Here is a 25667-nt window from a genome sequence, read left to right on the forward strand (position 1 = left end):
ATTGTACGTCACTAGGGCTTAGTTGTCAAAGGGCTGTTGCGGCACCTAATTTATTTTATACAAGACGTATGAGATTTTTTCCATATCACTTGGTTTTTTTTTTTTTTAGTTTAGAAGCTTTAGTAAAGTTTCCAGCAGATGTTTTGCTTGTTTGAATGCCTCTTGCCATCCCTGCATTTGGATTCGAAGTTGACATTCATCAATTCAACCATAGTGTTTTTTACACCAGTCGACAAGGTACCTAGAATTTCATTCAGAACTTGCATTCCATTTCAATTTCCACATTTTAAACCTTTTGAATTATCCCAGGTGAAAACTGTATCCAAAACATGTATCCTATCATCTCTCAGAACAATTTGTTTCTTTGAATATTCCTGACGCAGTACCTTCATCAGCATAAACAATTTGGATCTTCTCTGGCGGACATTGAATGGGAGATCTTTATTAAAAGAGATTCCTAACGACTTTAGCTGTCTCGAATTGCGCAGTACACTCGAAACTATGTGTTGAGATTTCATTTGGACTCCAATTGTTGCTTTGTTGGGGTCGCTGTTACAATATTGTCGTTGGACATAGCAAGGTGGTACCTAGTGCCTCTTTTTCCAGTGTCGTACGCTTCTGGAGAGGTTTCTACCAATCCTCTTTTGTTCATTTATTGAGGTTAGATTGATGGAATATGATTTCGATGATTTTGTGCCTTATTTTCTATGACTTACTCTGAATATTTATATTTTCCTTGTGCAGAGGTTATAAGCATTCACTTTAACTGATAATTTTGAATTTATATACAGTTTTTACTACACTTTTATTAATTTTTCTAGGAGCTCTTATTTTCTCGACTTTTTTGATAGATTATCATATCACTTGTATACTCATAAGATTCTTAAACTTAAAACGGCTTAGCTTAATTTAAGTGCAAAAAACTAGTTAAGTTCAAAAGTAAGGAATGTTGGCCATAGCTATGATTTAAAGAATTTTTCTTTAATGTTACACAGAGAGCCCAACTATCCAATGCTCGCAATATAATCCCTTTTCATCTTGTGTTTTGCATAAGCCACTCGAGTTTTTGACCTTAAATTGTTTTCTAATTCCTTCCAAAGAACCATCATTCTATCATTTCTAGAATTAGTAGCGTAAATTTTTACTTTTCTGCGATCTAATACGGAATAAAAAATAAATTAATCATTTTAACTTCAATGATCTTACGTAACCCAATTATTTTAAAAACAAATAAACACACATGCGTCTCTTGTTGTTGTCGTCGTCCCCCATCATAGGAAATCGTAAATAGGTAGGTTCGCGTATATGTAGAACAATTATACGGTCGCAGGCACGTATAATAATAATTATCATGCAAAATAATAACAAAAAGATCATCAAGTTCTCTGGCACACGACAACGCCTAAGTAAATTAAGCACTGTGTCACATAAAGAAGAGAACTGTTCTACATTTGATTCTCATCTCATTTTCATTATTGTTTGTACTAAAAAATCTTATTCTCAACTGAATACTGAACTGAATTTTTAAAAAATTCATCCAAAAACTAAATGAGAAATTATTCCAAAGTTTATATACATTTATGTATATAAAATAGAGAAATATTTGAGGCAGGAAAACCCAGATGTAGGTACGTATATAAGTAATATATAAGGAATGATTGAAAAAATTCAACAAACTATAACGACCACTACTACGAACGCACAGTGGCCCGTTTATGCAAAACTGCTTGCAATTTTCATTTTTCGAGTGGGTCTATAATGCAAAACTTTTTACTTCACTGGATTCACAAATATTTGAAGCTCCAGTAATGGAAAAAATTATTCAATTTGGATTATTTGTGTGCCTTATAGGCCAAGGTTGAAAATTTTGTATGATGATCTTTTTTTTTTAATATTTTTTCTTAACTTTGAATGTAAAAACTAGAAAAGGGGTTTCGAAATGCTTTTCGTTTTTGTTTTCATAATATGCATTGCCATTATTTAGATCAATAATTAAAAAAGAAATATTTTTTAATTGTTTAATTTAATGTTTTTGGAAATACAACTTTTTGCACACTTTTTCGACTTAAAATTGTATAGAAAAAAAGATTCAACGAGTGGTGCTAAGATCTCAACTGATTCAGAATCCTTACATATTTCTTAACCCATTCTCTCCCATTGTACTTTTTTAAGTACAGTAAAATGAACTAAGTTGATGGAGCCATACAATTATGGCAATACTGAAAAATGAAACGTTTGACATTTATTCTTCTTTATTCAATAAATTTGAATTTTTCCACATAGTTTTTTCTTACAAAAAACGGAGAAGGCTTATTTGAAACTGTCTTTTTGTGCATGACATATTATATTTCTACTCGTGTTGTTAGTTGCAAAAACATAGTACAACGGGTTTATGCATGCACTTTTTTTTTTAGTTTCTAAAATGAATTTCAAAAGCATCCCATCGAAAAACTTTTATGGAAAACGCTTTCAAAATCTGGAATCTGCCCTGGACGAACTATACAGCAATGACGATATAGTCAATGCTGATATCGTCATGGTTCCTCCACCAGTGGACTACGTTACGGACGAAGAGGATTTAGATGAAGAAAATATAAGAGCGATAGAATTACCGCAAGATGTTCCAGGTGAGGTTGAGATCTTCGGAGTTTTGAATAGATTGACTTTCGAAGAAGAATACGAAAGCGATGACGACCTTCCGCTGTCCGAGCTAAAAAAGTTAATTGCCCCTCCTGTTTGGACAAAGGCAATTTCCCCAAACGAATTTCAAAGAACTGAAAACTATTTGCAAAGAATAAAAAACTGTGCTTCAGATTTGATTGGGCTCAGCGAAGTTGATGTTTTTGAAAAATTGTTTGATGTCGAGGTAAGACAACTCAACACAGCTTTGTATTCAATGAAGATGACTTAAAAACTTTCATTGGTATCTTGTTGTTTTCGGGCTGTCGGCAGATACCCATGTTCCTATTGTATCCAACAGTATGTCAAGGAACAGGTTTCAAGAAATAAAAAGCTACATACATTTTGCTGATAACCACAACCTTGACTTGAATGACAAAATGGCAAAACTTCGTCCGCTAAGCCAGCTTATGTGCAAAAAATTTCAAAAATGGGGATATATGCATGAGCATTTATCTATAGATGAATCCATGGTCAAATACTTCGGTCGTCATTCTTCAAAGCAATTCATAAGAGGAAAGCCTGTAAGGTTCGGCTTCAAAAATTGGATGCTTTGTAGCAAGGATGGTTATATGTATCAATTTGATACTTATTGCGGAGCAAAAAATGTTAAGCCTTCTCTAAAGAAATTGCCATTAGGGTCAAGAGTTGTTCTTGACTTACTAAAAAATATTGAATGTCCAACTGACCATGCAATTTATTTTGACAATTTTTTTACAAGCTATGAACTTATGAAGATTTTAAAACAAAAGAAATTTAGAGCAACTGGAACAGCTCGCGACAATCGGCTCAAAAAATGTCCTCTTCCTCAAAATAAAGAATTTCAAAAGCAAAAAAGGGGTACTTTTGACCACCAATTCGACGAGACCAATGAGTTGCTTTTCGTTAAATGGAAAGACAACAGCATCGTTACTATAGCCACTAACTACGACAAAATCGAACCTTGCGAGAATGTAAAAAGATGGGACAAAGAACAACAGAAAAAAATTAATATTCCTCAGCCGCTTGTCTTCAAAAACTATAATAAAAATATGGGTGGTGTTGATCTTCACGATCAGTTCATCAACACTTATTCTATAGAAATAAGAGCGAAGAAGTGGTGGTGGAACATTTTCACATCGATGATTTCATCAACTGTCTCTAATGCCTGGAAGCTTCACAAATTGACCAACAACTACAAAGGTGATTTACTGGAGTTTACAAGAGCTGTTACGCTGCATTATCTCAGATTTCACACTTTGAATCAAGAGCAACCGATACTCGCAGTCAAAAGGAGCATAACAGAAAGCCCAGGATACCATTTTGCAAAGAAGTTACCAAATCAGTTAAGATGTCGCCAGTGCCATCAGCGATCGAAATGGTGTTGTGAAATGTGCAATGTGACCCTTTGCATACATAAAGATTGCTTTAAAAATTTTCGTATTAATCAAAATTAAAATAGTATGTATGATACCATTGTACTAAAAAAAGTACACCCTCGTAACTGCTGACCACTATTTTTTGAAAACTTTTTTTTTTGCAGTTTTAAATTTAAACTCAATAAACAGAAAATATCACAAAAATACAAAATTTCTATTTTTCTATACCCTTGGGTGTTAATGGGTTAACATAAATCCAAAAGATCAACTGCGTCATTTTGCATCGAACTGAGCTAGGGAGATTTGAATTGATGAAGTCAGTCATTTTTGTCCCCTTTTTTATGGACTTCTTTGTTTTGTGTGTGGTGAATTTAAAAAGATCATTTTATTCAAAAAAAATCATTTTTGTTTATTTCCTAAGATTTTCAAGAGTTTTAGAGCTATTGTATATTCTGTAATACAATTTTTAAAAATGCATTTCTTTTTAAGTACTTTTATTGATAAGGATGAAGAATTTATTGAAAAGATTTGAGGATAACACAATCTTGGAATATGTTAGTATAAAGGTAGACAGTCATATAGTTTTATTGGCGTGTCTTAAAGTATAATTAATATAAGGATTAAAGAGTCTTGAGTGCAGGTATTTAATCTTAGTTATAAAAATATGAAACATTAGACTAAAATAATCATTTAGAATATAAACGAGCGTTCGAGCTGTTGCTTTTATTTTTCAAAAAAAATGAAAATGGATATTTCGCATGAGAATTTGTTTGAACTTTTTGTCAATGCCAGCTTCTGTAATGAGTTTATATCTACAGTCAAACAGATATTAAAACAATTTTATTACAACCTTGATAGAAAATGGATAGCAACGAAAAGATCGAGAAATAACTTCAAAAAGAATGCAAAATGGCTTTCCTTATTTCTGCATATCAAACAAACAGAAGAAGCGGGTGATCTCCCAACTACATCAAGAGGAAGACCAATGAAGCCAGTCAATTAGTGCAAAATTTACTAAAAAACAAAAACTAATCAAAGGTACAAAGGAGATATGTACAGAACATCTCTCTGAAGCTTTGAGTATAAGATACAATAAGGACCATGAAAAGGGGAAAAGTGACATAATGCAGGCAATATCTTCTGCAAGTACACTTCGTGTCAAAAGAGTCAAGGAAAGCATTCACACTACCCAACACAATCCCATAAAATACACCAGGATAAACCAAAGCAAGGGTTTGGAAACACTAATGACAGTCAGATGCAACCGTTCGAATAACTGGAGTCAATGGACAAGTTATAATGAGGCTCAAAGTAATATTGAACGTTTTGAATTGCAAAGAAGCAGTGAATGCAGTTAAATTTGGGGAGTATACTAAGAAAACGGCAGATCTTTTAAAACAAAAGTATCCTGAAAAACTACTCACACCTACTCTACACAAAATATTGTTTCATAGTCAAAATATCATTGAATATCATACACTACCACTTGGAGAACTGTCAGAAGAAGCCCAGGAATGCAAAAATAAAGACTACAAGAAATATCGATATCAGAATACGTGTAAAGTTTCAAGGATTCGGCAGAATGAGGACCTATTTAACATGCTTTCAACCTCTTCGGATCTACTTATTTCTTCTTTAAGTCATGTGGGAAGCCAAAAAGATCTGAAAGAACGATACTTTCCATGATGAGTTTATTACACATTTCAAATTTGTAAAAAAATTATAAATTTGTTTTATCTTTATTTCTTTTTACACTGTTTTACTTTTGATATATCACCAAAATACATTATGTATTCTTGAATACTGGAAAATCAAAAAAAATTCCTTAAAATTAAAAAAAAAATACTTTTTTCCCACTTTTTCATTCGAATTAGTCCTTTTTCTTTTTGCTCTACTGTTTAAATTCACTTAGATAACTTAAAAAATTTATTTTGACGATTGCATATTAAAATACCGCTATGTTTATCACCTTTGTTAAAACTTCTTATTTTAACACACATTTCTGAAAGTCACAATTTGTATAGCCTTGAAAATTTCCGTCAAGATAAAAAAAATTAAAGCAATATCTTTATTTGTTTAGGAAATATGATTTTTGCAACCAAAAAAGTCAAAACGGGCCACTGTGCGACGACGACATTGTGTCGGCATCTTGGCTTTTTTAGAACAAAAATAAAAACAAGAAAAGAAAAGTTATCATCAACCCAACGACAAACAAAACACAATTGCGATTAGGTACTCGTGCCTGCATCACTCACAAAAGCGATGTCGTTGTTGCTTCTCTGGTGCTCTGGTGATCCGAAGCCGTCCTTGTTTCTACATTCAGTTGCTTAACTATTTAGCGGCAGTGTTGGTCACCACTTTTCGCCATTTCTCAACTCTAGCTCTAGCTTATAGCATCATTGCCATAGCACAAATCACAGTGCTAGTCGAGTATAGAGTAGGTACGATGTACGAGTATTAAGTAATATCTCTCGGTGAAGCTCTAATAATAAAATATATGTACCTACGAACTGCACACACTTTCTGTGTAGACTGTCATTAGAGGCAAAGTTATAAATAGAATTATGCTCGTGAATTGTAATTTTAAAATTTTCTGCTGCTTCTACTTTTGCTGCTGATGCTAAGTTCTGAGTAGCTGTACTGATGCTGTTCTTGATGCTGGTGCTCGTTGCTCTTCTTGTTGGAATGTTTAATTCTTGATTGCTCAGTTGATATTTTTGGACAGAAGTACATATACATACAATCTTCTCTCGAGCTGATACTGAACTTCCAATTTATTAATTTGAATTAGAAAAATAACAGAGAATTTGTTTTTGGAAGATTAATTATTGCAGTGAGCGGCCGACCTAAAACACCATCAAATCGTCGGTCGTCGATACCAAGGAGATGATGATTATGATGATGCCAGGGGCTCGCAGCTTCACAGCAGACACATTTATGTATCATCACACTTTATGCCTGTCTGTATACTTGAGTGAGTTCCACTTTTGTATCTGCGTTGTCGTTTTATCGTGGGGCCCCCCTGAGCCTGCAGCCGCAAGTTAACCGTCCGTTCTACATTTGTATACTCTCGTGACATACAAACGTGTCCTTCACCTCAATTGGCCGACAGTATTTTTATTTATTTATATTTTCTGTTTGGCCAAAGAAAAATCATCTAATTTACAAAATTTAAAAAAAAAAGCAAATGTACCTACTGCACCTGGCATCACTGTTCAATGTTTTAAACAAAAGCCCCTTTATAATTTTCAAATTAGTTTAATAAAAGAGTTAGTACATAAATAAATTGTTTTAGAAAAAAAAAAATCATATAAATATATGCACCGCCCTCCTGTCCCCCTCACTTTGGTCTACAGATTGTGTGTAGGTACATATCTAATATTTAAATAATTGTAATTTAAATTGAAACAAATAACCCTGATGAAGGAACATTTGACCTATGGCATGATTTATGCTTCACATTGTGCGGTTAAATGGATTTAGACAAATTCAGCGTTTATCTGTGATTTATTTTTAAAACGTTTGCTGAATGCTATCTTTTATTTTTATACATATATTTATTTTATACTTTCTGTACGATCGGTGACGAAAGATATTTTAATTTGTGCCCCGTGTGTGTATAACAGTTTATTTTATTTATTATTTTATTTGTTATTTTCTTGTTTTTTTTTTTTTTATTCAGTTGTTCATTTTGTTGGTGTGTATATTTGAATGATTATTCATGAATTTAATGTTGTTTTGTATTAATTTAAAAACATATATGTTTAAAATAAAGATTCTTGTATATAGGAACTTAAATCTTTTATAAAATTTCTTAATACATGTTTTAAGTGATTCAAATAAGATTAAAAGTTAACACTTAGCACTTAAAACGTGCGTCTTTGGAAAGTATGAACTTCCTTAAGTAGAATTTCTCTATAAATCAAAATATTATTGAGAACTTTGCCTTTTCAACCTTATTTTCATGAATTTTGCCCTCCATAATTCGAACTTCTGTAAGTCGAATGTCCCTATAAATCGAAATTTTTAGATTCTGTTTGATGCCAAATAGTCTATTTAACTCGAACTTTTTTCCCTATTGGGGAAATCCCATTTTATTTTAGCTCTTTTTCGAAACGTTAGACGTTTGGTTAATGTCATAACAACCAAACGTTAAATTATTCTCATAGAAAATCAGGACTGGATAATGCTGCAGAAGTAGTGGATGCAGCAGCGGTCGAAGCAGCCGACGAAACAACGGCAGTGGCAAAAGGGGAAACCATCTCCGAGAATGAGTCTTGAAATGACTCTTGAGTGGAGTAAATTGATTCTGAAATACATAATATTATTTTACCAATAATGCTGTCCTCTTGTAGATTTTCCACATTACTCAGTGGTCTTTCTCCCAGTATTGCATTTATTTGTAAATACGGACCCCATTAAGACGGAGTACCTCCAGAAGGGCCCACCAATTTCTTTTCCTTTCTGTTAGTGAAAAGAATTTAATAATAAATTCTAAAAACAAAACAAAAAAAAGAACTTTACCTAAAACGATTCGTTAAGTTGTGAATTTTCACTTTTATTTCCTCTGGAGTATATCCCACCATAATCTCAGCCATTTCCTTGAAAACGTGAGAGTTTTTTCTTCTGGCCGATCAAGTTAGCCTGTTTGTCGGTCCACAACTCCAACAAAAGCGTTCTGTAAGTAATTAGTTTTTTTTTGTATACTACCATTTTATTTTGTCTGTGATTTCTTGAAAGTTGTTTATTGTTTTGAATTTGAATCATATGGAAGTGAGACAGATAGCTTTTGTTGACATTTCCATCTGTCAATAAACGAAATTGGCGTTTAAATGGTCGGTTCAACAAAAAAAGTTTGTTTGATTTGACAAACTAATGTTTCCAAGTAGATTTCAATGAGTTTTATTTGAAATCTTCGTTTGAGGAGATTAAAATTTGTATGGTAAATGTTCGAGATTTCAAGGAGATTTGTGACAAATCTAGCTTAATTTAGGTTTAGTGTCCGGTGGAAAAGTAGTATAAGGCTATTATAATTATTTTAGACGTTTTTTCAGTAGATACATTCTAAATTCTTTGCTCTTATTTGGGAAACCCCCTTTTGTTTATTTTTTTTTTTTTTTGAAAAATACTTGAGTCTACTGTGATTAATTTCTGTAGTTTTAGTTGAAGAAGAGGGATGGCTATTCAGATTCAGAGTTTGTATGTTTTTCATTTGAACATCGGTTTTGAACGGGTTAGTAACTTTTGTAACATTTCTTTAAATTGAAGTTTCTTTAACTCAATTTTTTTTTTTTTTTCATTTTGAGAGTTTGAATTATGGAAATTCCACTGAAAGTAAAGCCATTTTTCAATTAAAACAGTACTTTGCCAGACTAGAGGCATAGATTGGGAATTGGGAATCTGTCTTTAATTACAAGTCACACTCAACTTCAAGTTTTTGTACTCGATACGATAAATTTTGAACGACATAGCCCTCTGGAAAATGTTTCACAACATGAAATTAGCAGACAACGAATTTAATCAGATGTGAATTTACTGTTCAGAGATAAGCTTTATAGTGAACTTCCTTACGTGGGCCATATTTAAGGGCATTACAGTGGACCTTCCTTACAAAATACGTAGCTAGGGTGGATTGTGATGGAAAAAAGCTGTTATTAATACTTTGTCAAGACAATTCTGTGGCATAGGTGTAGACACTTCATCTAGCAAATCATAGATAGTTTAGTCGAACACTTCTGGGACCTAAAAGAAAATCAATCTATTCCGTCCCAAACCGTCAATGTGAAGAAATATTTCTAAGACCTACAAAAAAATCGTAATCTGGACGGTATATTGTAACTCTTTCTTTTGTAAATGACCCAAAAAGTCTAGGGTACTCAAAATTGCAGTTTGATAATTCATTGGCCTAGAAAGAAGATTTTATAAAAGACTGTACTGCCTTACTCGAGGTGAAAGCAAACAACATTTAGATAACGCTGGTTAACAAGGTTTTGTACCAGAAATCAAATTGTAATTTTTGTAAAGTTTTTAATGGCCACAAAACTCATATGGCCTTCACTGGACCTAAAGAGCTCTAAAGAGGTGTTATCTCAAAGCAGACTACATAATAGCTCCCTAATAGGTGTCCCTACGTTTTATAGGCAGACACGCAATACGACTTGGTGTAGCCTCTAATGACTTCTGCAGCAGCTGTATGGAGGAGGAAGAAGAGGAAACAATCTCTCACCTTCTCTGCTCTTTCACTTAGACCCTAACTTCATCTGGGAGACTCCTCTTTTCATAATACCAGTGAAATAGCTAAAAAGGATATCAAATATCTTCTTCGCTTTATAAAAAGCTCAAAATGGTTCGACTAGTAAGAAATAATTCTCTAGATTCATGTGGTATCACAATGGGCCTTTTCTTTTGGCCTAAGTATGTGGATTCTGAATCCGCAGCCACTTTAACCTAACCTGGCTCACAACATAGCATTAGACTTTGGTTGGTACCAGGCCACAGTGATGTACCTTCATGGGAAAAAAAGAGTTGATAAGCAGGGGGGAAAAGGTTCTCTGCCATACAAGTTAGAAATTCTTAGGTAGTTGATTGAAGAAAATCTTGAGGAACTTAGAGACCCTCCAGGAAACAGTCTCTTAGGCTTTTTTAAGTCTCTTATGGCAACTTGCCGGAACAAAACTTGAGTAGCTAAAGTATAACATGAGCTCTTATGTGATAGTTTATGTAGAGGAAAAATTAAAACATAAGCGTGTTGAACCTAAATGTGTCAAAATGACAACCAAAAGATTTTCAAGGTTGAACAATGGGCAGGTTTAGACAACATCAGGGACTTGAAAGTTAGGTTAAAAGGGTGCCTTGTAAATTTGGAAAAGAAATACGTAATATTATTTAAAATATTATTAGCAAAAATATTACATCAAATCGTGATGGACTAGACTTGTAGCTTGCCTGAGAGGTGTTTTGGTAGACAATAATGATTTTGGTAGTTTTTTAACTTAAAGTAGAGGTTTAGGAAATAAAGTTCTGAAATTCATGACACTTGAAAAACAAATTAAATGAACAATGAAACAAATGAAGTCCCTTATGTTGTCTACACCTGCCTAATTGCTTTTAAGTTACAATACTTCATTGCAAGGAGCTAGACTCATGCTATGTATACAAATTATGATGCCAATTCCACAAGACTACGAATTCTGACAAAACTGTTTTTGTCTATGATGAGTCTTAAGATCAAATGCTAGTTTTAACTCATGAACGGTTTCTGATTACTACAAAAATCACTAAAACTGATCTCATTTTTTCTTCTTGTAAAAAAAACACACATTTTATTATTAAATTTATGTTTTCAATTATGTATTTAGTTATCAAAGTACCCAAAAAAGTTCAAAAATAAAATAGTAATAATTTAATCTGCTAATTTAATCTTCAACTCGACAGTCATTTGTCCCACTTTTGATTCAAATTAATAAATCTAAGCAATTTTTTAAACTCTTTAAAAATGATTCATGCGTTAAAGATATGTATAATTAATTTTATGTTGTAAGGCGGCTCTAAAAAAAAAACAACCATCAATTCAAAAGTTTTTAATTACTTGACTCATTCTGCTGCTGCTCCACTGACACATTGGCCATGACAAACAATTTTCCAATGCATATCTATAATAAGCTTATGCATGTGCTTTTTTCGTGTCCGTCCCAATCAGGCAGGAAAAAAGTGACTTTATTTTTCGAGACAGCTTTTTTTTTTCTTAAAACTATTATGGAGCTCGTTTTGTTGCAACTGAAACAGCAACAACAAAAAAAGCCACAATGGATCATGATTAGGTTAAATCAATTAAATTGTATAATTTTTATCATTTTTGTTTCTTAAACGATATCATAGGCATATCGTAGGTAAGGCAAAGGAGGGGAGAGGGGAACATTTTATAACAAAACACAACACAATACAAAGACTAAAGGAACCATCATTGCTGGAATTAATAATCTTAAGTGGCTTCTATTTAAGAGAAAATGTCAAGAATCTTTCTTTTTGTTTATTGTTGTCGTCTTCGTTTTCGTCTTTGCCTTTGTCGTTGACTCTCGATTCTTCTTCGTCACTTCCTACGAGTTTTCAAAAAGCTAAAGCAGGAATCTGTAGGTAGATTGAGCAAGAAAAAGGGGTTCGACTTAAAGAACCACCACCACCAGTAGCAGCAGCTACAATAACAAATGGACGAGTCTGGGGCTTGGGCTGGTGCCTTATAAACAGAAACAGCTGAATCTGAGTCTAATTGAACATTTTAATTTTTTTTATTCATTGTAGATTGTAGAAGCCTCGCTCTCAATGAACTCATATTTCACACGATTAGCATTGTACACGTTATGAAGATACAATGTGAGATGACGACGACGACGACGAGCTCGAAATTGATTCGATTGTTTTTTGTTTTCTTTTCTTTATGTTTTTGCTTCTTTTCTTTTCTTTTCTTCATTTTTATTGTTTATATAAAGATTTTAATAGATTTTGCCTTGTTTATTTTCCTTTGAAATTCGATTACAGATAATTTCAAACAAATATAATAAGTCTCTTATCAAGATTCGAAGTTATCTCAATTAATGCAAGCTTCTTTCCTAACGTTTACATCCTATGTCTAATAAAAATAAATTAAAATTATTATTCCATCTGGAACAATTAAAACATTAAAGAAATTTACAAAGGAAGTTGGAAGCAGAAGATGAATTTGATTAAAAGTCTAACCTTTTTCTTGTGCTTCCAAGATAAACAAAAAATAAGTATAATGGAGTACCTGATGAAAATTTTAATATTTCTGGAAGGGTGGATTCAATCCTAATCCACTCAATTAACCAACATTTCTAAATAAGCTTACTTCAAAATTACTTGATTTGACGGATCTTTCATTACTTTGGAAATATCTAGAGAGGAGAGAAAACTGATTTAGAATTTTTAATTTAAACTACATTTGTTGGGCTTCTAGAATAAATAAGTAGTGACTTACAACTCTCAACCATTCCTCTATGCGAGCAGTTCCAGGGATGGAGGGAACCTACAGTTTATATGCCGAATCCGAACGGCTAATTTGAGAAAGCACTTTATCATGACAAGAATTACTCTTGGAGAATTTGTCAATTCCTCGCAAGAGGCAGTACCCGTGAATAAAACTTTAGGTGCCACAGACAGGGGGGATGACAGGGATCGAACCCAAGACCTCCTGCATGACAGTCCAACGCACTAACAATCTTGCCACGGGTACTCTAGAACTGAGTGATAAAATAAGTTTTCATTCAAAACTAAAAAAGAGGCTGGGATGCGACCCACACTGATAACTTCCCATCCCGTCTGTCGATTTGTCATGCTTAAAAGTTTGTCTGTATGTACTCGTATCAATTTTTACCAAATTTGCGTACTATTTTTGCAGATTTTATTTTTTATGAAAAAACGGACTGTTGAATTTTTATATAAAAATTACTGAATATCGAAAACAATATTTTCTGTGAAATAAAATCAGTTTCAAGCCAATATCTCAAAGTTTTGAAAAGATATTTGAGTCGAAAATCAATTTTTACCAACTTTTATACATTTTTTTTTTAGGTTTTAATTTTTTGTAAAAAAATTGTCAATTCGATTTTTTTCAAACTTTAACTGAATGTTGACAACAAGATTTTTTGAAAGATAAAAGTAAATTAAAGCCAATATCTCAAAGTTTTGAAAAGATATTCGAGTCGAAAATCAATTTTTACCAACTTTTATACAATTTTTTTTAGGTTTTTATTTTTTGTAAAAAAACTGTCAATTCGATTTTTCTCAACATTTTTCAAAATGTTAAAAACAATATTTCTTATAAGATAAAATAAGCTTGAAGCCTAAATTTCAAGTTTTTTTACGAACTTTGAGTAATGTTTTTTTTAGATTTTTATTTTTTTATAACAAAACTGTCAATTAGATTTTTCTCAAAATTTTGTCAGATGTCAAAAACATTATTCTTCCTTGCACAAAATTGTTATAGAGATGAAATCATATTTCAGTCGTAAAATTTTGGAGGTGACAAATTTTTTTTTTTCAGTTTTATTGACTTTTAAAAAAAAACCGTTATATTGATTTTTTTCAAAAAATATACCTGTTTGGTATCATGTTACAATATAATATATAAAATTTAATTCAAGTCTCTAGCGTTTTTGGTTCGTAAGATATTTAGGGTTAACCAAAATTTTCACCTTTTTTTTAAACTGCTATGGTAAAAAAACCACCCACGCAATTTTCTTAAGAGCCCTTTCTGCATCTTTCCGCCTTATTATCTGTATAACAAAATTAATTTGAAGTCGATATCTCTTCTGGTTCTTGAGCTATGGACGACGAAAAAAACGTCGCGAACGTACGTACACACGCACGCACAGACATCTTTCTAAAAATCTTTTATTTCGACTCTAGGGACCTTGAAACGTCGAGAAATGTCAAAATTTTCAATTTGACAAATCGGACCCATTACAATAACTTCCTATGGGAAGTTAATTAAGGAATAATTTGATTGGTATTAGGTTAGATAATGTTTAAGTTGCTGTTGAGTGTAAAAGATAGAGCCGTTTTCTTTACCTTTTTCAACTTGTTATCAACTCCGTCGTTTATCAAATCTTGAGCTTGTGAAATTTAAAATTGAAAGTCAAGTTTGGTTATTTTTCTTTACTTACGTAGCATTCAACTCACAAATTCGAATTTGAAAATTTATTTTCTTGAAGTTTTTAAAATATCTTTCAAACAGAAATTGGTATTTTTAGCATTTTGAAAAAATGTTTTTCAAATTTGTTTATACATAATTCAAACCTATCATACATTTGAACTTGCAACTTATGCAAATAAAAAGTGCCCAAAAACCAGTTTCTTTTTAGAAATGAAATAAAATTAAAAAAAAATTAAGGTTTTCCAAATATTACGGCTTTACAGAGTAAACATTCCTATTAGCTATGGAACACAACTTCATTCAAGTGGCAGGTGCCAATTCTGCCACACCAGTTTTCCTGGTTGTTGTTTTTTGGCTATAACATCGTTTGCTGATATTTACCTAAGTGTTTGAATTGGTGACATAACATCTGTCCTTTACGTTAGCTGCTTCGAGGCTGAACTTTTTGTTTTAATAATAAGCGCACAATCAAAGGGATAAAACTAACCTTATTATGAAGACACAATGTGAGCGCTAGGAAAGGAAGAGAGGGGTTGAATTCCTGAATATTGCAATGGCTTGGAAAGACAGAGTGTGGTAAGGAATTCCACATTCGCGTAGTACGGCTAAAGAACGAAACTCTGTACTTGACGGTTCGACCGAAGTTAGGCTCGAGGGTATACTGATGAGCATTCCTAGAAGCGCGAGTATTACGGTTAAACTGTTTAACAGGAGCAATGCCCAAAAAAGGTGACAACACGATTTTATGCCCAAAAGATCGATTTGATTGAAACACATGTCATGCAAATCCATCCATGTCTTATTTCAATAAAGTCTGCTAACGAATTTCTTTTCAGCATTGATTTCAGTCTTGTTTTAGACGATAAATTGCCTAATGATGCAACCACTCTACAATCTCAATCAAACAATCACTCTCTGCGAATGCATTGGCTTTTTGACAACAACGTGCTGGCGTTCCGATGCCGAGATTCTGAAAATTTTACTTACCTAGCCAAAGAAATGAAAATTCGACTCTTAATCTTTCAATAAATATATGAAAACACTTTTCATTTTCCATCGTAAGGCAAATGACCTTTAATAAGATGGATGAATCACCCATTAATATGGTAGACTTTTATTGTCGAAATTTGTAAACATAATCTTGGTCATCTTATTTATCATTTCCTATACGTGGAAGCATTTTTGAATTCCTTATGTCAGTTCCAAGTTCTTCATAACTTTCTTCTTCTTTTGTTTCTGAAGATGGAAAATTCTGGCTTTTTAGGAATTTATAGTTCAAAAAGTTCTATAAAAGGTGTCTTAAAATTAATGCAAGAGGCTGGTAAAGCAGTGACTGTTACTGCTGGCCGATATTGCTCCATGAGAACAGAGTTCTTGTTGCCGAAATTGGATGATATTGATGTGATTGTTTGTGGTGAAAAGAAGAATACCGCGCAGTATTACCGACGTTACCGACATACAAAGATTCACTCGAATGAATAGCAGAATAATGATTACTAAAAATTGAAGTAAAATTCCCCCCAGTGAATAGCAGAATAGGCCTGATAAAATCAAAATGAAGCTAAGAAAAAGAATCCTCAAGTTGATTATTACTTCGAGTGAAGAAAATGGTTTTCAAACCAGCTTTTTGGTTCAATGCAATACCACAACGGATCTTATCTTATTTGGAGCTTATAAAGGTTTTGAGGCATTAGATTTTAGATTTTATTAGATCTCTGGGATCATTATAGATGAAATCTAATAGGAGCTTACTTCTATGTGATACGGCAGTATATAAACAGAACATAGAAGGTGAGAAACTGTCTTTTCTCTTCGTTCCTGAAATATCTGTAAGATCTTTTGCAGAATTTCGAAATACATGTCTATCTATTAAGTTACCAGCTGCCAATAGAAATGGGTTTCTTTCCATTGTTTGTATCCAAGCTTTGGCCAAATTAGTCTTGTTGGTAAGAAACTAATGGTGTTAGTCTATCTCTGGTTTCACTTTTCTATAGCGTCATAATACACTCATCGCCACTTGAATAGGACACTCTGTACAATCTTTTTACTTTGCTTATAACTCAAAAGCGGAATGATAAAATAATGGTACTTTGCCCGTTATCTTTTGAAACTCTTTTCTTCTTTTTCTATGACAAATTGCAAGTTCTGGAAAAAAAACCGTAATTTTTTGTCCTACTTTATGTTAACTTTCGTCAAAATAAAGCAATATTTTTGCTCCACTTGAATAGGCCATGCATTTAGTTTAATTGTTATCTTTGTCATGCGGATTTGTATTTTTCCTTGATCGAACTATTTTGTAAATTTCGATTATTTAATTAAAAAAAAAAAACCTTAAATGAGTCGAGGAAAAGGACAAATCAAAGCATATAAGAACGCTGGCTTATCTATTGTCAAAATAACTAAAAAAGTCGAGAGAATCCGACACGTGATATCCAAATTTGTAGGTAATGAGCTTAAATATGGGAAAATCATGAAAGGCCGCACACACAGTGTGCTTACTAATGTGGAAAGGCGACTTATATTAAGAAAAGCGTCAAATTATCACGAATCTTTCGCAAAAATCAGGGAAAAATGTGGTGTTAAAGCAAGTCTAACAACCATGCGTCGTGTTATTTCGAAAGCTAAACACATAAAAAGACTTAAAATCAAGAAGAAGCCACCCCTTAGCCCAGTTCGAAAGTAGCAACGTCTCAGTTTTTGCCACGCACATGTTACCTGGATTTCTGAGTGGCATCGAGTGGTCTTCTCCGACGAAAAAAAAAATTAATTAGGAAGGTCCCGATGGATATAGCTACCATTTCCATGACCTCCGCAAAGAAACTCATTGTCTAGAACGGCTGCATAGCAGAGTTGGAGGTGTAATGGTTTTGGGACCCTATTCCTATTATGGCACCTGCAAACTACATTTTGTGTCAACAACAATGAGGCCTTTCCATACTTTCAAACCCTTTTTGGACATCTGCCATGGATTTATCAACATGATAATACACACAGCCCGGGTAGTTAAATCGTATATACAGAGCCAAAATGTGGATCTATTACGCTGGCCGCCCTACTCACCGGACTTGAATATCATAGAAACTGTATACGGATCAGGAAAACAATATTCAACTATATCCAAACGAACCCAAGCCATCGAATTGGCTTAGAGCTCGATTTCGCTAAATTATTTGGACAGTTTGTATGCATCCCTTCCAAACAGGATGTGTGATGTTTTGGAGCAGAAAAGTGGTTCAACACACCATTAAAACATTTTTCTTTGTTAAATAAAATACTTCAATTACCTCCAATTAAAGTAAAGTTCGTAATAAAAAGAATAGTAATACTCTAAAATGTTTGTTTATTAAAGTGTCCTATTCAAGTGGTGCGAAATTCGGACCTCGCAGTTTGCCTGCTTTTGATCAATAATTTTTCATTAATACTTAAATCCTTAGCATTAAAGCTTTTTTCCGGTGAAATAAAAACAATTAACTGAACTTAAGATACAAAAAATAGGGCTCTAGCATGTTTGGTTTGGGAACTATGCACAATAGAAAAAAACCTATGGGGTGTCCTATTCATGTGGCGTTGAGTGTATATTGTTACATCTAAGGGTATACCTGTAATTATATTTGTATGCCAATAAATGTAAAGAACTTCCATTGTTTGCATTTCATCAGCTTCACCGTTTTGTACAATGTCTCTATGGCCCTTGATTTTTATTTAATTGAATTTATTTACTTAGAAATGTAAATTAGTATTGCATCTTAACTAGAATTTATAACAAGTAATAAAGTTATTAACAAAATGCCATTACATATTTGCTCTGTTGAAAGCAAATTACATTCGAATGTTATATTTAATATTTAGTTTACATAAAAACCAAAAATTATATTTCCTACAGCAATAGTTTTACTATTGCCAGACATATTTCTCACCCTCTCTTTATTGAAAAGTATATGTTTTCAACAACTTAAAAATAAATCGAAAATTTTTACTTTATCAAATTGGGCGATCATATTTATAGCCTCTTTCTCTGAGGTAATTTATTGGAAATAAAATGAAGCCAAATCTATATCCACATAGAAAAAAGGCACAAACTCGATTTCAAAAACAAATTCCTTTGAAAAAACAAAATATTTATTTCGTAAAAACATTTTAAAAACCATGAACTCACGTTTAAACACACGAATAGTAAACAAAAAAAACATGTTTATCCGTCGAAAATGTGACCTACAGCACAAGTATGCATATAATAAGCTTCTACCTACTCTTGAATTTTGGCTGGAGTAAGAAATATGAATATTAAAACTAACAAACCAAAAATATCAATTATACAATTTTTTTTACGTTTTGGGCAAATATTTACTAAAAACTGATAATCAGTGTCTTATCGGTTACAATTTATCATGATTTGAATGAGTTTCAAAAACAAGCACAGATATTGATGACCTGCCAGGAACATGTGTTTTCAAGATATTATTCAAGAAATATTTTCCAGCTCTTATTACAATCTAAATTGTCATCACAACAACCAATTTTTGCCTTTATTTCTAGTATTATTAACACGCCAATGTTGAAAGCTCATACGAAAACACAGCTGACTTGAACTTAAAGGGGTCATCCCTTGTGATAGTCTGTTTGTCTACTATTAGTAAATACAAAGAGCTTTATGTTATTATCATTTATTAACACTTATTTCCACACCATAAATATGTAATTTTAAACTAAAAATATTGTGTAGAATATGAGTTAAGGCGTTTTGAACACTCCGCCTCGCCGATATGATTAGTTTAACAAACAAAATTAGCGGGCGTTTTAATCTGTAAGCATAAATGCACGGAATGGACTATTATCAAATGAATATACAAAAAATTGGATATTATGTACACATTTATTTATTTATGTATTTATTTATTTGTTTAATCTACGAGCTACAGGCTCAAAAGATGCAAAAAAGAATATATACAGTGACTGCCATTAATATTCGGTTTTTGTTATTTTTTTTTTTTTACTTCGACTTGGTGTTTAAAAATAACATATATACAACTATTTCTTGCTTGTAAAAAAAGAATTTATTATTTCTTATTAAATGGTATAATTTTTGGTTACCAAACTAAATGCTAAACAAAGAAAAAAATAGAAAAGGAACAAAACTTTAAAAAAAACATAGTTCATTAATATTCGTTTTTTTCTAAAAACCCAAATGCATCCTTAAGAAATTCATTTTTTAAGAAATGATTTAATATTTTTTCGGATAACCTTGATCGGATATGGCTCCTTGAAGTCTTTGAGGCATGTTTTTTATAATTTTGGAAAGATATTCAACACTAATCTTGTTCCATCCTTCTTGGTCTCGAATTTTAAGTCCACTTATTGAAGTAACGGGGTTTTCACGAACTCTTCGATTCAATTCATCCTACAAATTTTCAATGGGGTTTAAGTCTGGGGATTGTGCAGGCGTTTGGATAACTTTTGGACAGTTATAGAGTAGCCACTCTCTAACAACATGAGCCTTATGTTTCGGATCGTTGTCCTGGTAAAACTTGAAACTGCGCAAAACACCCATTCTCTCAGCACTTTGTCTCAAATTTTCTCTCAAAATTCTCAAATATTGTTTTTTATTCATAATGCCGTCGATGAAAACAAGATTCCCCATACCTTTTGCAAATATGCATCCCCAAACCATGACGTGCCCGCCGCCATGTTTGACAGTTTGTTTTAAATTTTTGCCCTTTAGCTCTTCGTTAGGTTTCCGAGAAACCATAACCCTCCTGTCTGAACCAAAGAGATTAAACTTACTCTCGTCGGCAAAAATAACGTCGTCCCACCAACCTGCATCCTTGTTTGTATGCTTCTTCGCGAAGTTGACTCGAATTTTCCTATTGCGCATATTAATGAAGGGCTTCTTTCGGGCAACACGACCACCTTAGCCATATGCTTTGATGGTACGACGAATGGTTGATGCAGATATTTGCTTTTTGCATTCAATTCTGACTTCTTCAACTATTTTTGGGGCACGTAAACGAGGATTAGCTTTGATCTTTCGTACTATAAGCCGTTCTTCTTTCGCCGTAAGTTTTTTTGGTTGGCCCAACTGCTTCTTTGGCTCGATTCTTCCTTCATTTTTGTATCTCCGGACTATATCCCCGACAGTGTTTGGCTTCATATTTAATAACTCCGCAATTTTCTTGTAAGTTTCACCTTTTCCGTGTTGAATAATCACAAGTTTTCTTGTTTCAAGAGTCGAATTTTGTCCTTTACGATCCATGTTTTATTTATTGAATACATAATTCTATAATGTTTGACTTCTAATTACTTTACAAATGTACGCAGAAAACCTACAGACTAGTTTGGTTTTAATTTTACATTAAAAAAAAAAACAAACCGTTAGTCTTAAGAAATGTCAAAACAAGCAGAGGAAGAAAAAACCGAATATTAATGGAGCGTTTACATTCAGCCTTTATGCGTTTACATCTAATAATCTTAGCGGAGGATGGTAAATGGGGGATAATTTTTGATCAATTGTAAAGAATATATTCATTCATAAATAAAATAAACAAATACTAAGATTTATAATAATTTTTATAAGTGGAAAATATGAAAAAAGAAATTGCATGATAAAAACCGAATATTAATGACACTCACTGTCATATACAAAAAATAAATAATTTACAATTCATGATTAATTTCTTTAAAATAGATAATACAAATCAATTTTAGATTTGTTTTTAGGCCATACTATGTCAATATGACTAATTACTTCGTTGAAGTCCCTAATTCACCTTGAAACTGGTTTATTCATTCCAAAATTTGTCCTATGCTTAGGTTGAAAAAGAAGGTATTTTTCTCTCAATGGTCTTATCGGGGCATAAATACAAATTAATGATAGAAGGTGAGGACACTTTATATGGTAACATAAAATATCTCGCACAAATATTATATCATAAATAGTTCTTCGCGTTTTGAGAGATTTCAGACCCAGAAGATTAAGTCGAGCTTGAGAATCTGGACAAAAATTGCAGCGCATTTTACAAAACACATATTTTGTGAAACGATTCTGAACTTTCTCAATTCTATCCGAAAATGTTTGTTGGAAAGGATTTCATATGACATCAGCATACTCAAGTAATGATCTAACTTATATAGAGATGTAAGCATATAGGGATCCGAAAAGTCAGTTGAGTTTCTTTTAATGAAACCAATCATAGAGTTGGCTTTAGCGACAATAGCATTCATGTGCGGAACAAATGTAAACTTGGAATCAAAAGAGACACCCAAATCCTTTACTGTAGCAGTTCTTTGAAGAGGGATACGATCAAAAGAATACGCAAACTCATAAGTTGAGACAGCGATAGCGAAGCATTTCTTGACATTAAGTTAAAGACAGTTAACCAAACACCAGTTTGATAAATGATCGAGATTTATTTCGAAATTAAAGCAATCATATGAATGAATTTTATGTTTTTGCAAATATCATCGATAAAGATTATAAATAACAGGGGGCCAAGATGACTGCCCTGGGGAACTCCTGAGGTACATTTAATAGATCTCGATGTTTGATTGTCAAGTTTTACTTTTTGTACCCTATCAGTTAAAAAAGATGAAATCATCCACTGAAGGGGATTAGAGTGAATCCCAAAGTTATGTAGCTTACGAAGCAGTATGTTGTGGCATACATAATCAAATGGCTTACTAAAATCCGTGTAGATAGCGTCTACTTGACCTTGACTTTCTATACAATTAATAACGAAATAGGAAAAACATGCGAGATTAGTAGCAGTTGATCTACCAGATATTAACCCATGCTGGGCATCACTTACATGTTCTTTTACGAACAAATCCAGTTTGGTCTTTACTAAACTTTCGAGCAATTTAAGAATTGTGGAAAACTTACAAATGCCTCTGTAGTTTTCAACATTATTTTTCGAACCAGACTTATAAATTGGAATCAGAAAAGAAGATTTCCATTCGTCCAAAAATATTTCGGACGATATAGATAAGTTGAATATAATTTGCAATGGAAAGCACATAGAACTAGAGAATTTTTTAAGACAATATCAGGAATGCCATCGACACCAGGAATGTGATTGGGTTTAAGATTCTGAAGACCATTTAATACTCCAGATAATTCTAAGTGTGAGTTAAGCCAATATCTACGTTAGAGGTTATATCTGAAAGAAAATTCAAGTTTCTTGTGAAGTTGAGTAAACTGATTCAAAAAATTGAGCAAAAAGATCAAGAGTTTTATTAATGTCTGTAGAATTATCCCCTCTAAAATTCATCGTAGTTGAAATGCCAATTGATTTCCTTTTAGAATTAATACAACTCGATAATCGTTTTGGATCACTTTTCAAATAAAGCTCCATATTCAAAATATAATTCCTGTGCAAGAATTTGCTGAGAACCATGAATTCTTAACGAAGTTTACAAAATGAATGTTTGTCATCTAAAGCGTTTGACATTTTAGGCTTGGCAAATGATTTATTTTTTAAATGAGCCAGCCTTTTGTTATACCACGGAGGTTTTGAGATATTCTTTTCGGTCCTATGAGGTACAAATCAGTTAAAAGCTGTATTTAAGATATCCGTGAAACGGTTAAGCATATTCTTCAAGTTAAGGTTTAAAAATTCAGTATTCCAGTCTACAGTTCCAAGATAATTATCAAGTTCAATGAAGTTTGATTTTAAGAAGTTAATTGATTTTGGATTAGAGTTATGAACTGCTTTTTTTCAATAAAAAATCGAAATTCTTGATTAATAAGTACCCTAAAAAAGTCATTCGGTCTAGCCGTTTCTAAGATACGGTGGGGGAAAGTTTGGCAAACAAATTTGAGAAAAATTAGGTTAAAGTTTCAATACCTCTTAAAACTATGAAAATCGTTACTAAACCTCAATCAGTACATAGTATATATCTTCCTTTTAAAATTCTGTCAAAGTAGATTTTTCAGCTCTTGTGTCAATCCTGGCGACATCAATTACGTCCCGCTCGGAACCTTAGTTTTGTTATTCAGCAATTTCAATGTCCACTATCTTGGAACTAGAGGTATTAGAGGTGGTTTATCACGATGGAATTTGTCAATCTCATCCTTAGCTTCTAGCTTACGCAAATGAAATTTCTAATCCGATAACGACTTCCTTGGTCCGGATCAAAGTGTTATTTTGAACCCAGAATGTTGACATAATTCTAATCTGCAGGTCTTCTTAATATCATCTATGATCATCTAAATTTTATCTACTTTAACTTCCATTTAAACCTTTCTTTAAAATATAATACTAATTTTTGTTTTCTTTTCAGACTGTGTTTCAAAAAACAAAATTATATTACTAAAAAACGTAACAAAATACAACAAATTTGTATTGGAATGAAATTCAACTGAAACATGATGCATACAAAAGAACACACATAGGAGCCTTACAAAAGAAGAAACAGCACTTTCGTTTGAATTTTATCTAAAAGCACTGCTTTATAGAAATTAAAAAAATTAAAACATTAAAACAAAACTGAACAAAAAGAAAATAACAGGAGGAGAAGAACAAACAACTTTAAATCAAATTTAATCATCTAGAGATATTTGCATATCAGAAAACGTCAAATCAATTAATAATAAACAAAACAAACAAAAAACAAAATAAATAAGAAAATTAGGCAAGTCTCGGAATCTTTATGAAATCCCAACTAAAAAGCAATCAAGAGATATCAAAATCAAACCATCGAGAAACAGAAGGAAGCCAAAATAAAGCAATTTTAATGTATATTAGTAACAACAGTGGCATGGCTACCTTGTTACAACAAAAGAACTGTATGAAAACTCTCACAAATGGCGGTGGTGTCTCCTCAAATGCAACCAATAGCAATGTATCATCATCAGGCGGATCCACCGCCAACGGTCCATCAGGAGGAATCAACACAAATGGTGCCAATACCATAGTCACACATCATCATATCCATAATCATCATTTAGGGAGCGTTGTTAATGCAACACAACAGACCCGAATGTTGAGGCCGCACGAAATGGTTAGTATACCGATTGGCAGCATTGTATCAACAGTTGGCAGCGGTAACGGCAATAGCGGCTCAACACAGGGTGCTTTACTCGTCACTGGATATCAAACGACATCTCATCTTCATAATAATAATAATCATCATCATCATCATAGTCAGCCATTGACCGACCTGAGTGTATTCAGCAACAGTAGTCAACATAAAAGCAACACAATGTTTAGCCATAATAATCAGCAGCAACATTACAATGTCTCAGCCACAGCAGCAACAACAACAGCATCAGGAACCACCACACAAACTCGATACTTCTCACAATTTAGCAATAATCATCATCAGCAACAGCAGCAGCAGCAGCATGAGCTGAACAGCATTCTCTATCCAGTATCGACGACGTCCTCTGGCACAAACACCGTCAATAGAATCGTCTCCACAAATCACCATTCAGCATCTTCACCCGCCGCCGCCACTAATAGGAACTCGAACCTTCATTCGAATGCATACACAATTGTGAAGCAAGAGCTTCATCCACCGAACTCTAATCAGCTTCCTCACCTGCAAATAAATCAGCCTGCTATTAAAACTGAGCCGCAATTCGATGAACGGGTCAATGGTGATAAGGAGCAGCAAAATTTAATACCAAATGGTAATCCTTCCACCCCCAACGGAAACGCAACTGAAGAACTTGACGCCGCCGCTGCTCCAACTCCTGCTGTGGTAGAGGAAGCAGAGCCGGAGCCAGAAATTGATATAGTTATAAACAATGTTGTGTGCTCCTTTAGTGTGCGATGCCACTTGAATTTGCGTGAGATTGCGTTGCAAGGTTTCAATGTGGAATTTCGACGTGAGAACGGTATGGTTACTATGAAATTGAGGCGTCCATATACAACGGCTTCAATCTGGTCATCGGGACGTATAACATGTACTGGTGCTACATCCGAGGATCAGGTTGGTTGCTTCTTTTTTTTTTATCTCTTAAG

At 33.1% G+C, this 25667-nt stretch overlaps 2 protein-coding genes across 8 annotated transcripts in view; one reads left to right on the top strand and one right to left on the bottom strand.

Moving 5' to 3' along the window:
* The window catches only part of LOC129944212 (TATA box-binding protein-like 1), a 104513-nt gene that overhangs the window by 61913 nt on the left and 16933 nt on the right, over positions 1 to 25667 (top strand). For all 7 annotated transcript variants that reach the window (XM_056053500.1, XM_056053502.1, XM_056053501.1 and 4 more), the window contains one exon: positions 23983 to 25635. In XM_056053500.1, the coding sequence (XP_055909475.1) occupies positions 24352 to 25635 (1284 nt within the window). In that variant the 5' untranslated portion in view covers positions 23983 to 24351. The remainder of the gene's footprint in view (positions 1 to 23982; positions 25636 to 25667) is intronic.
* On the bottom strand, positions 20615 to 20956 carry LOC129944037 (uncharacterized). The gene has a single exon (XM_056053196.1). The coding sequence runs from the start codon at positions 20954 to 20956 to the stop codon at positions 20615 to 20617; it is 342 nt and encodes a 113-aa protein (XP_055909171.1).

This window comes from Eupeodes corollae, chromosome 2, assembly GCF_945859685.1.
Source record: "Eupeodes corollae chromosome 2, idEupCoro1.1, whole genome shotgun sequence".
Lineage (NCBI taxonomy): Eukaryota > Metazoa > Arthropoda > Insecta > Diptera > Syrphidae > Eupeodes > Eupeodes corollae.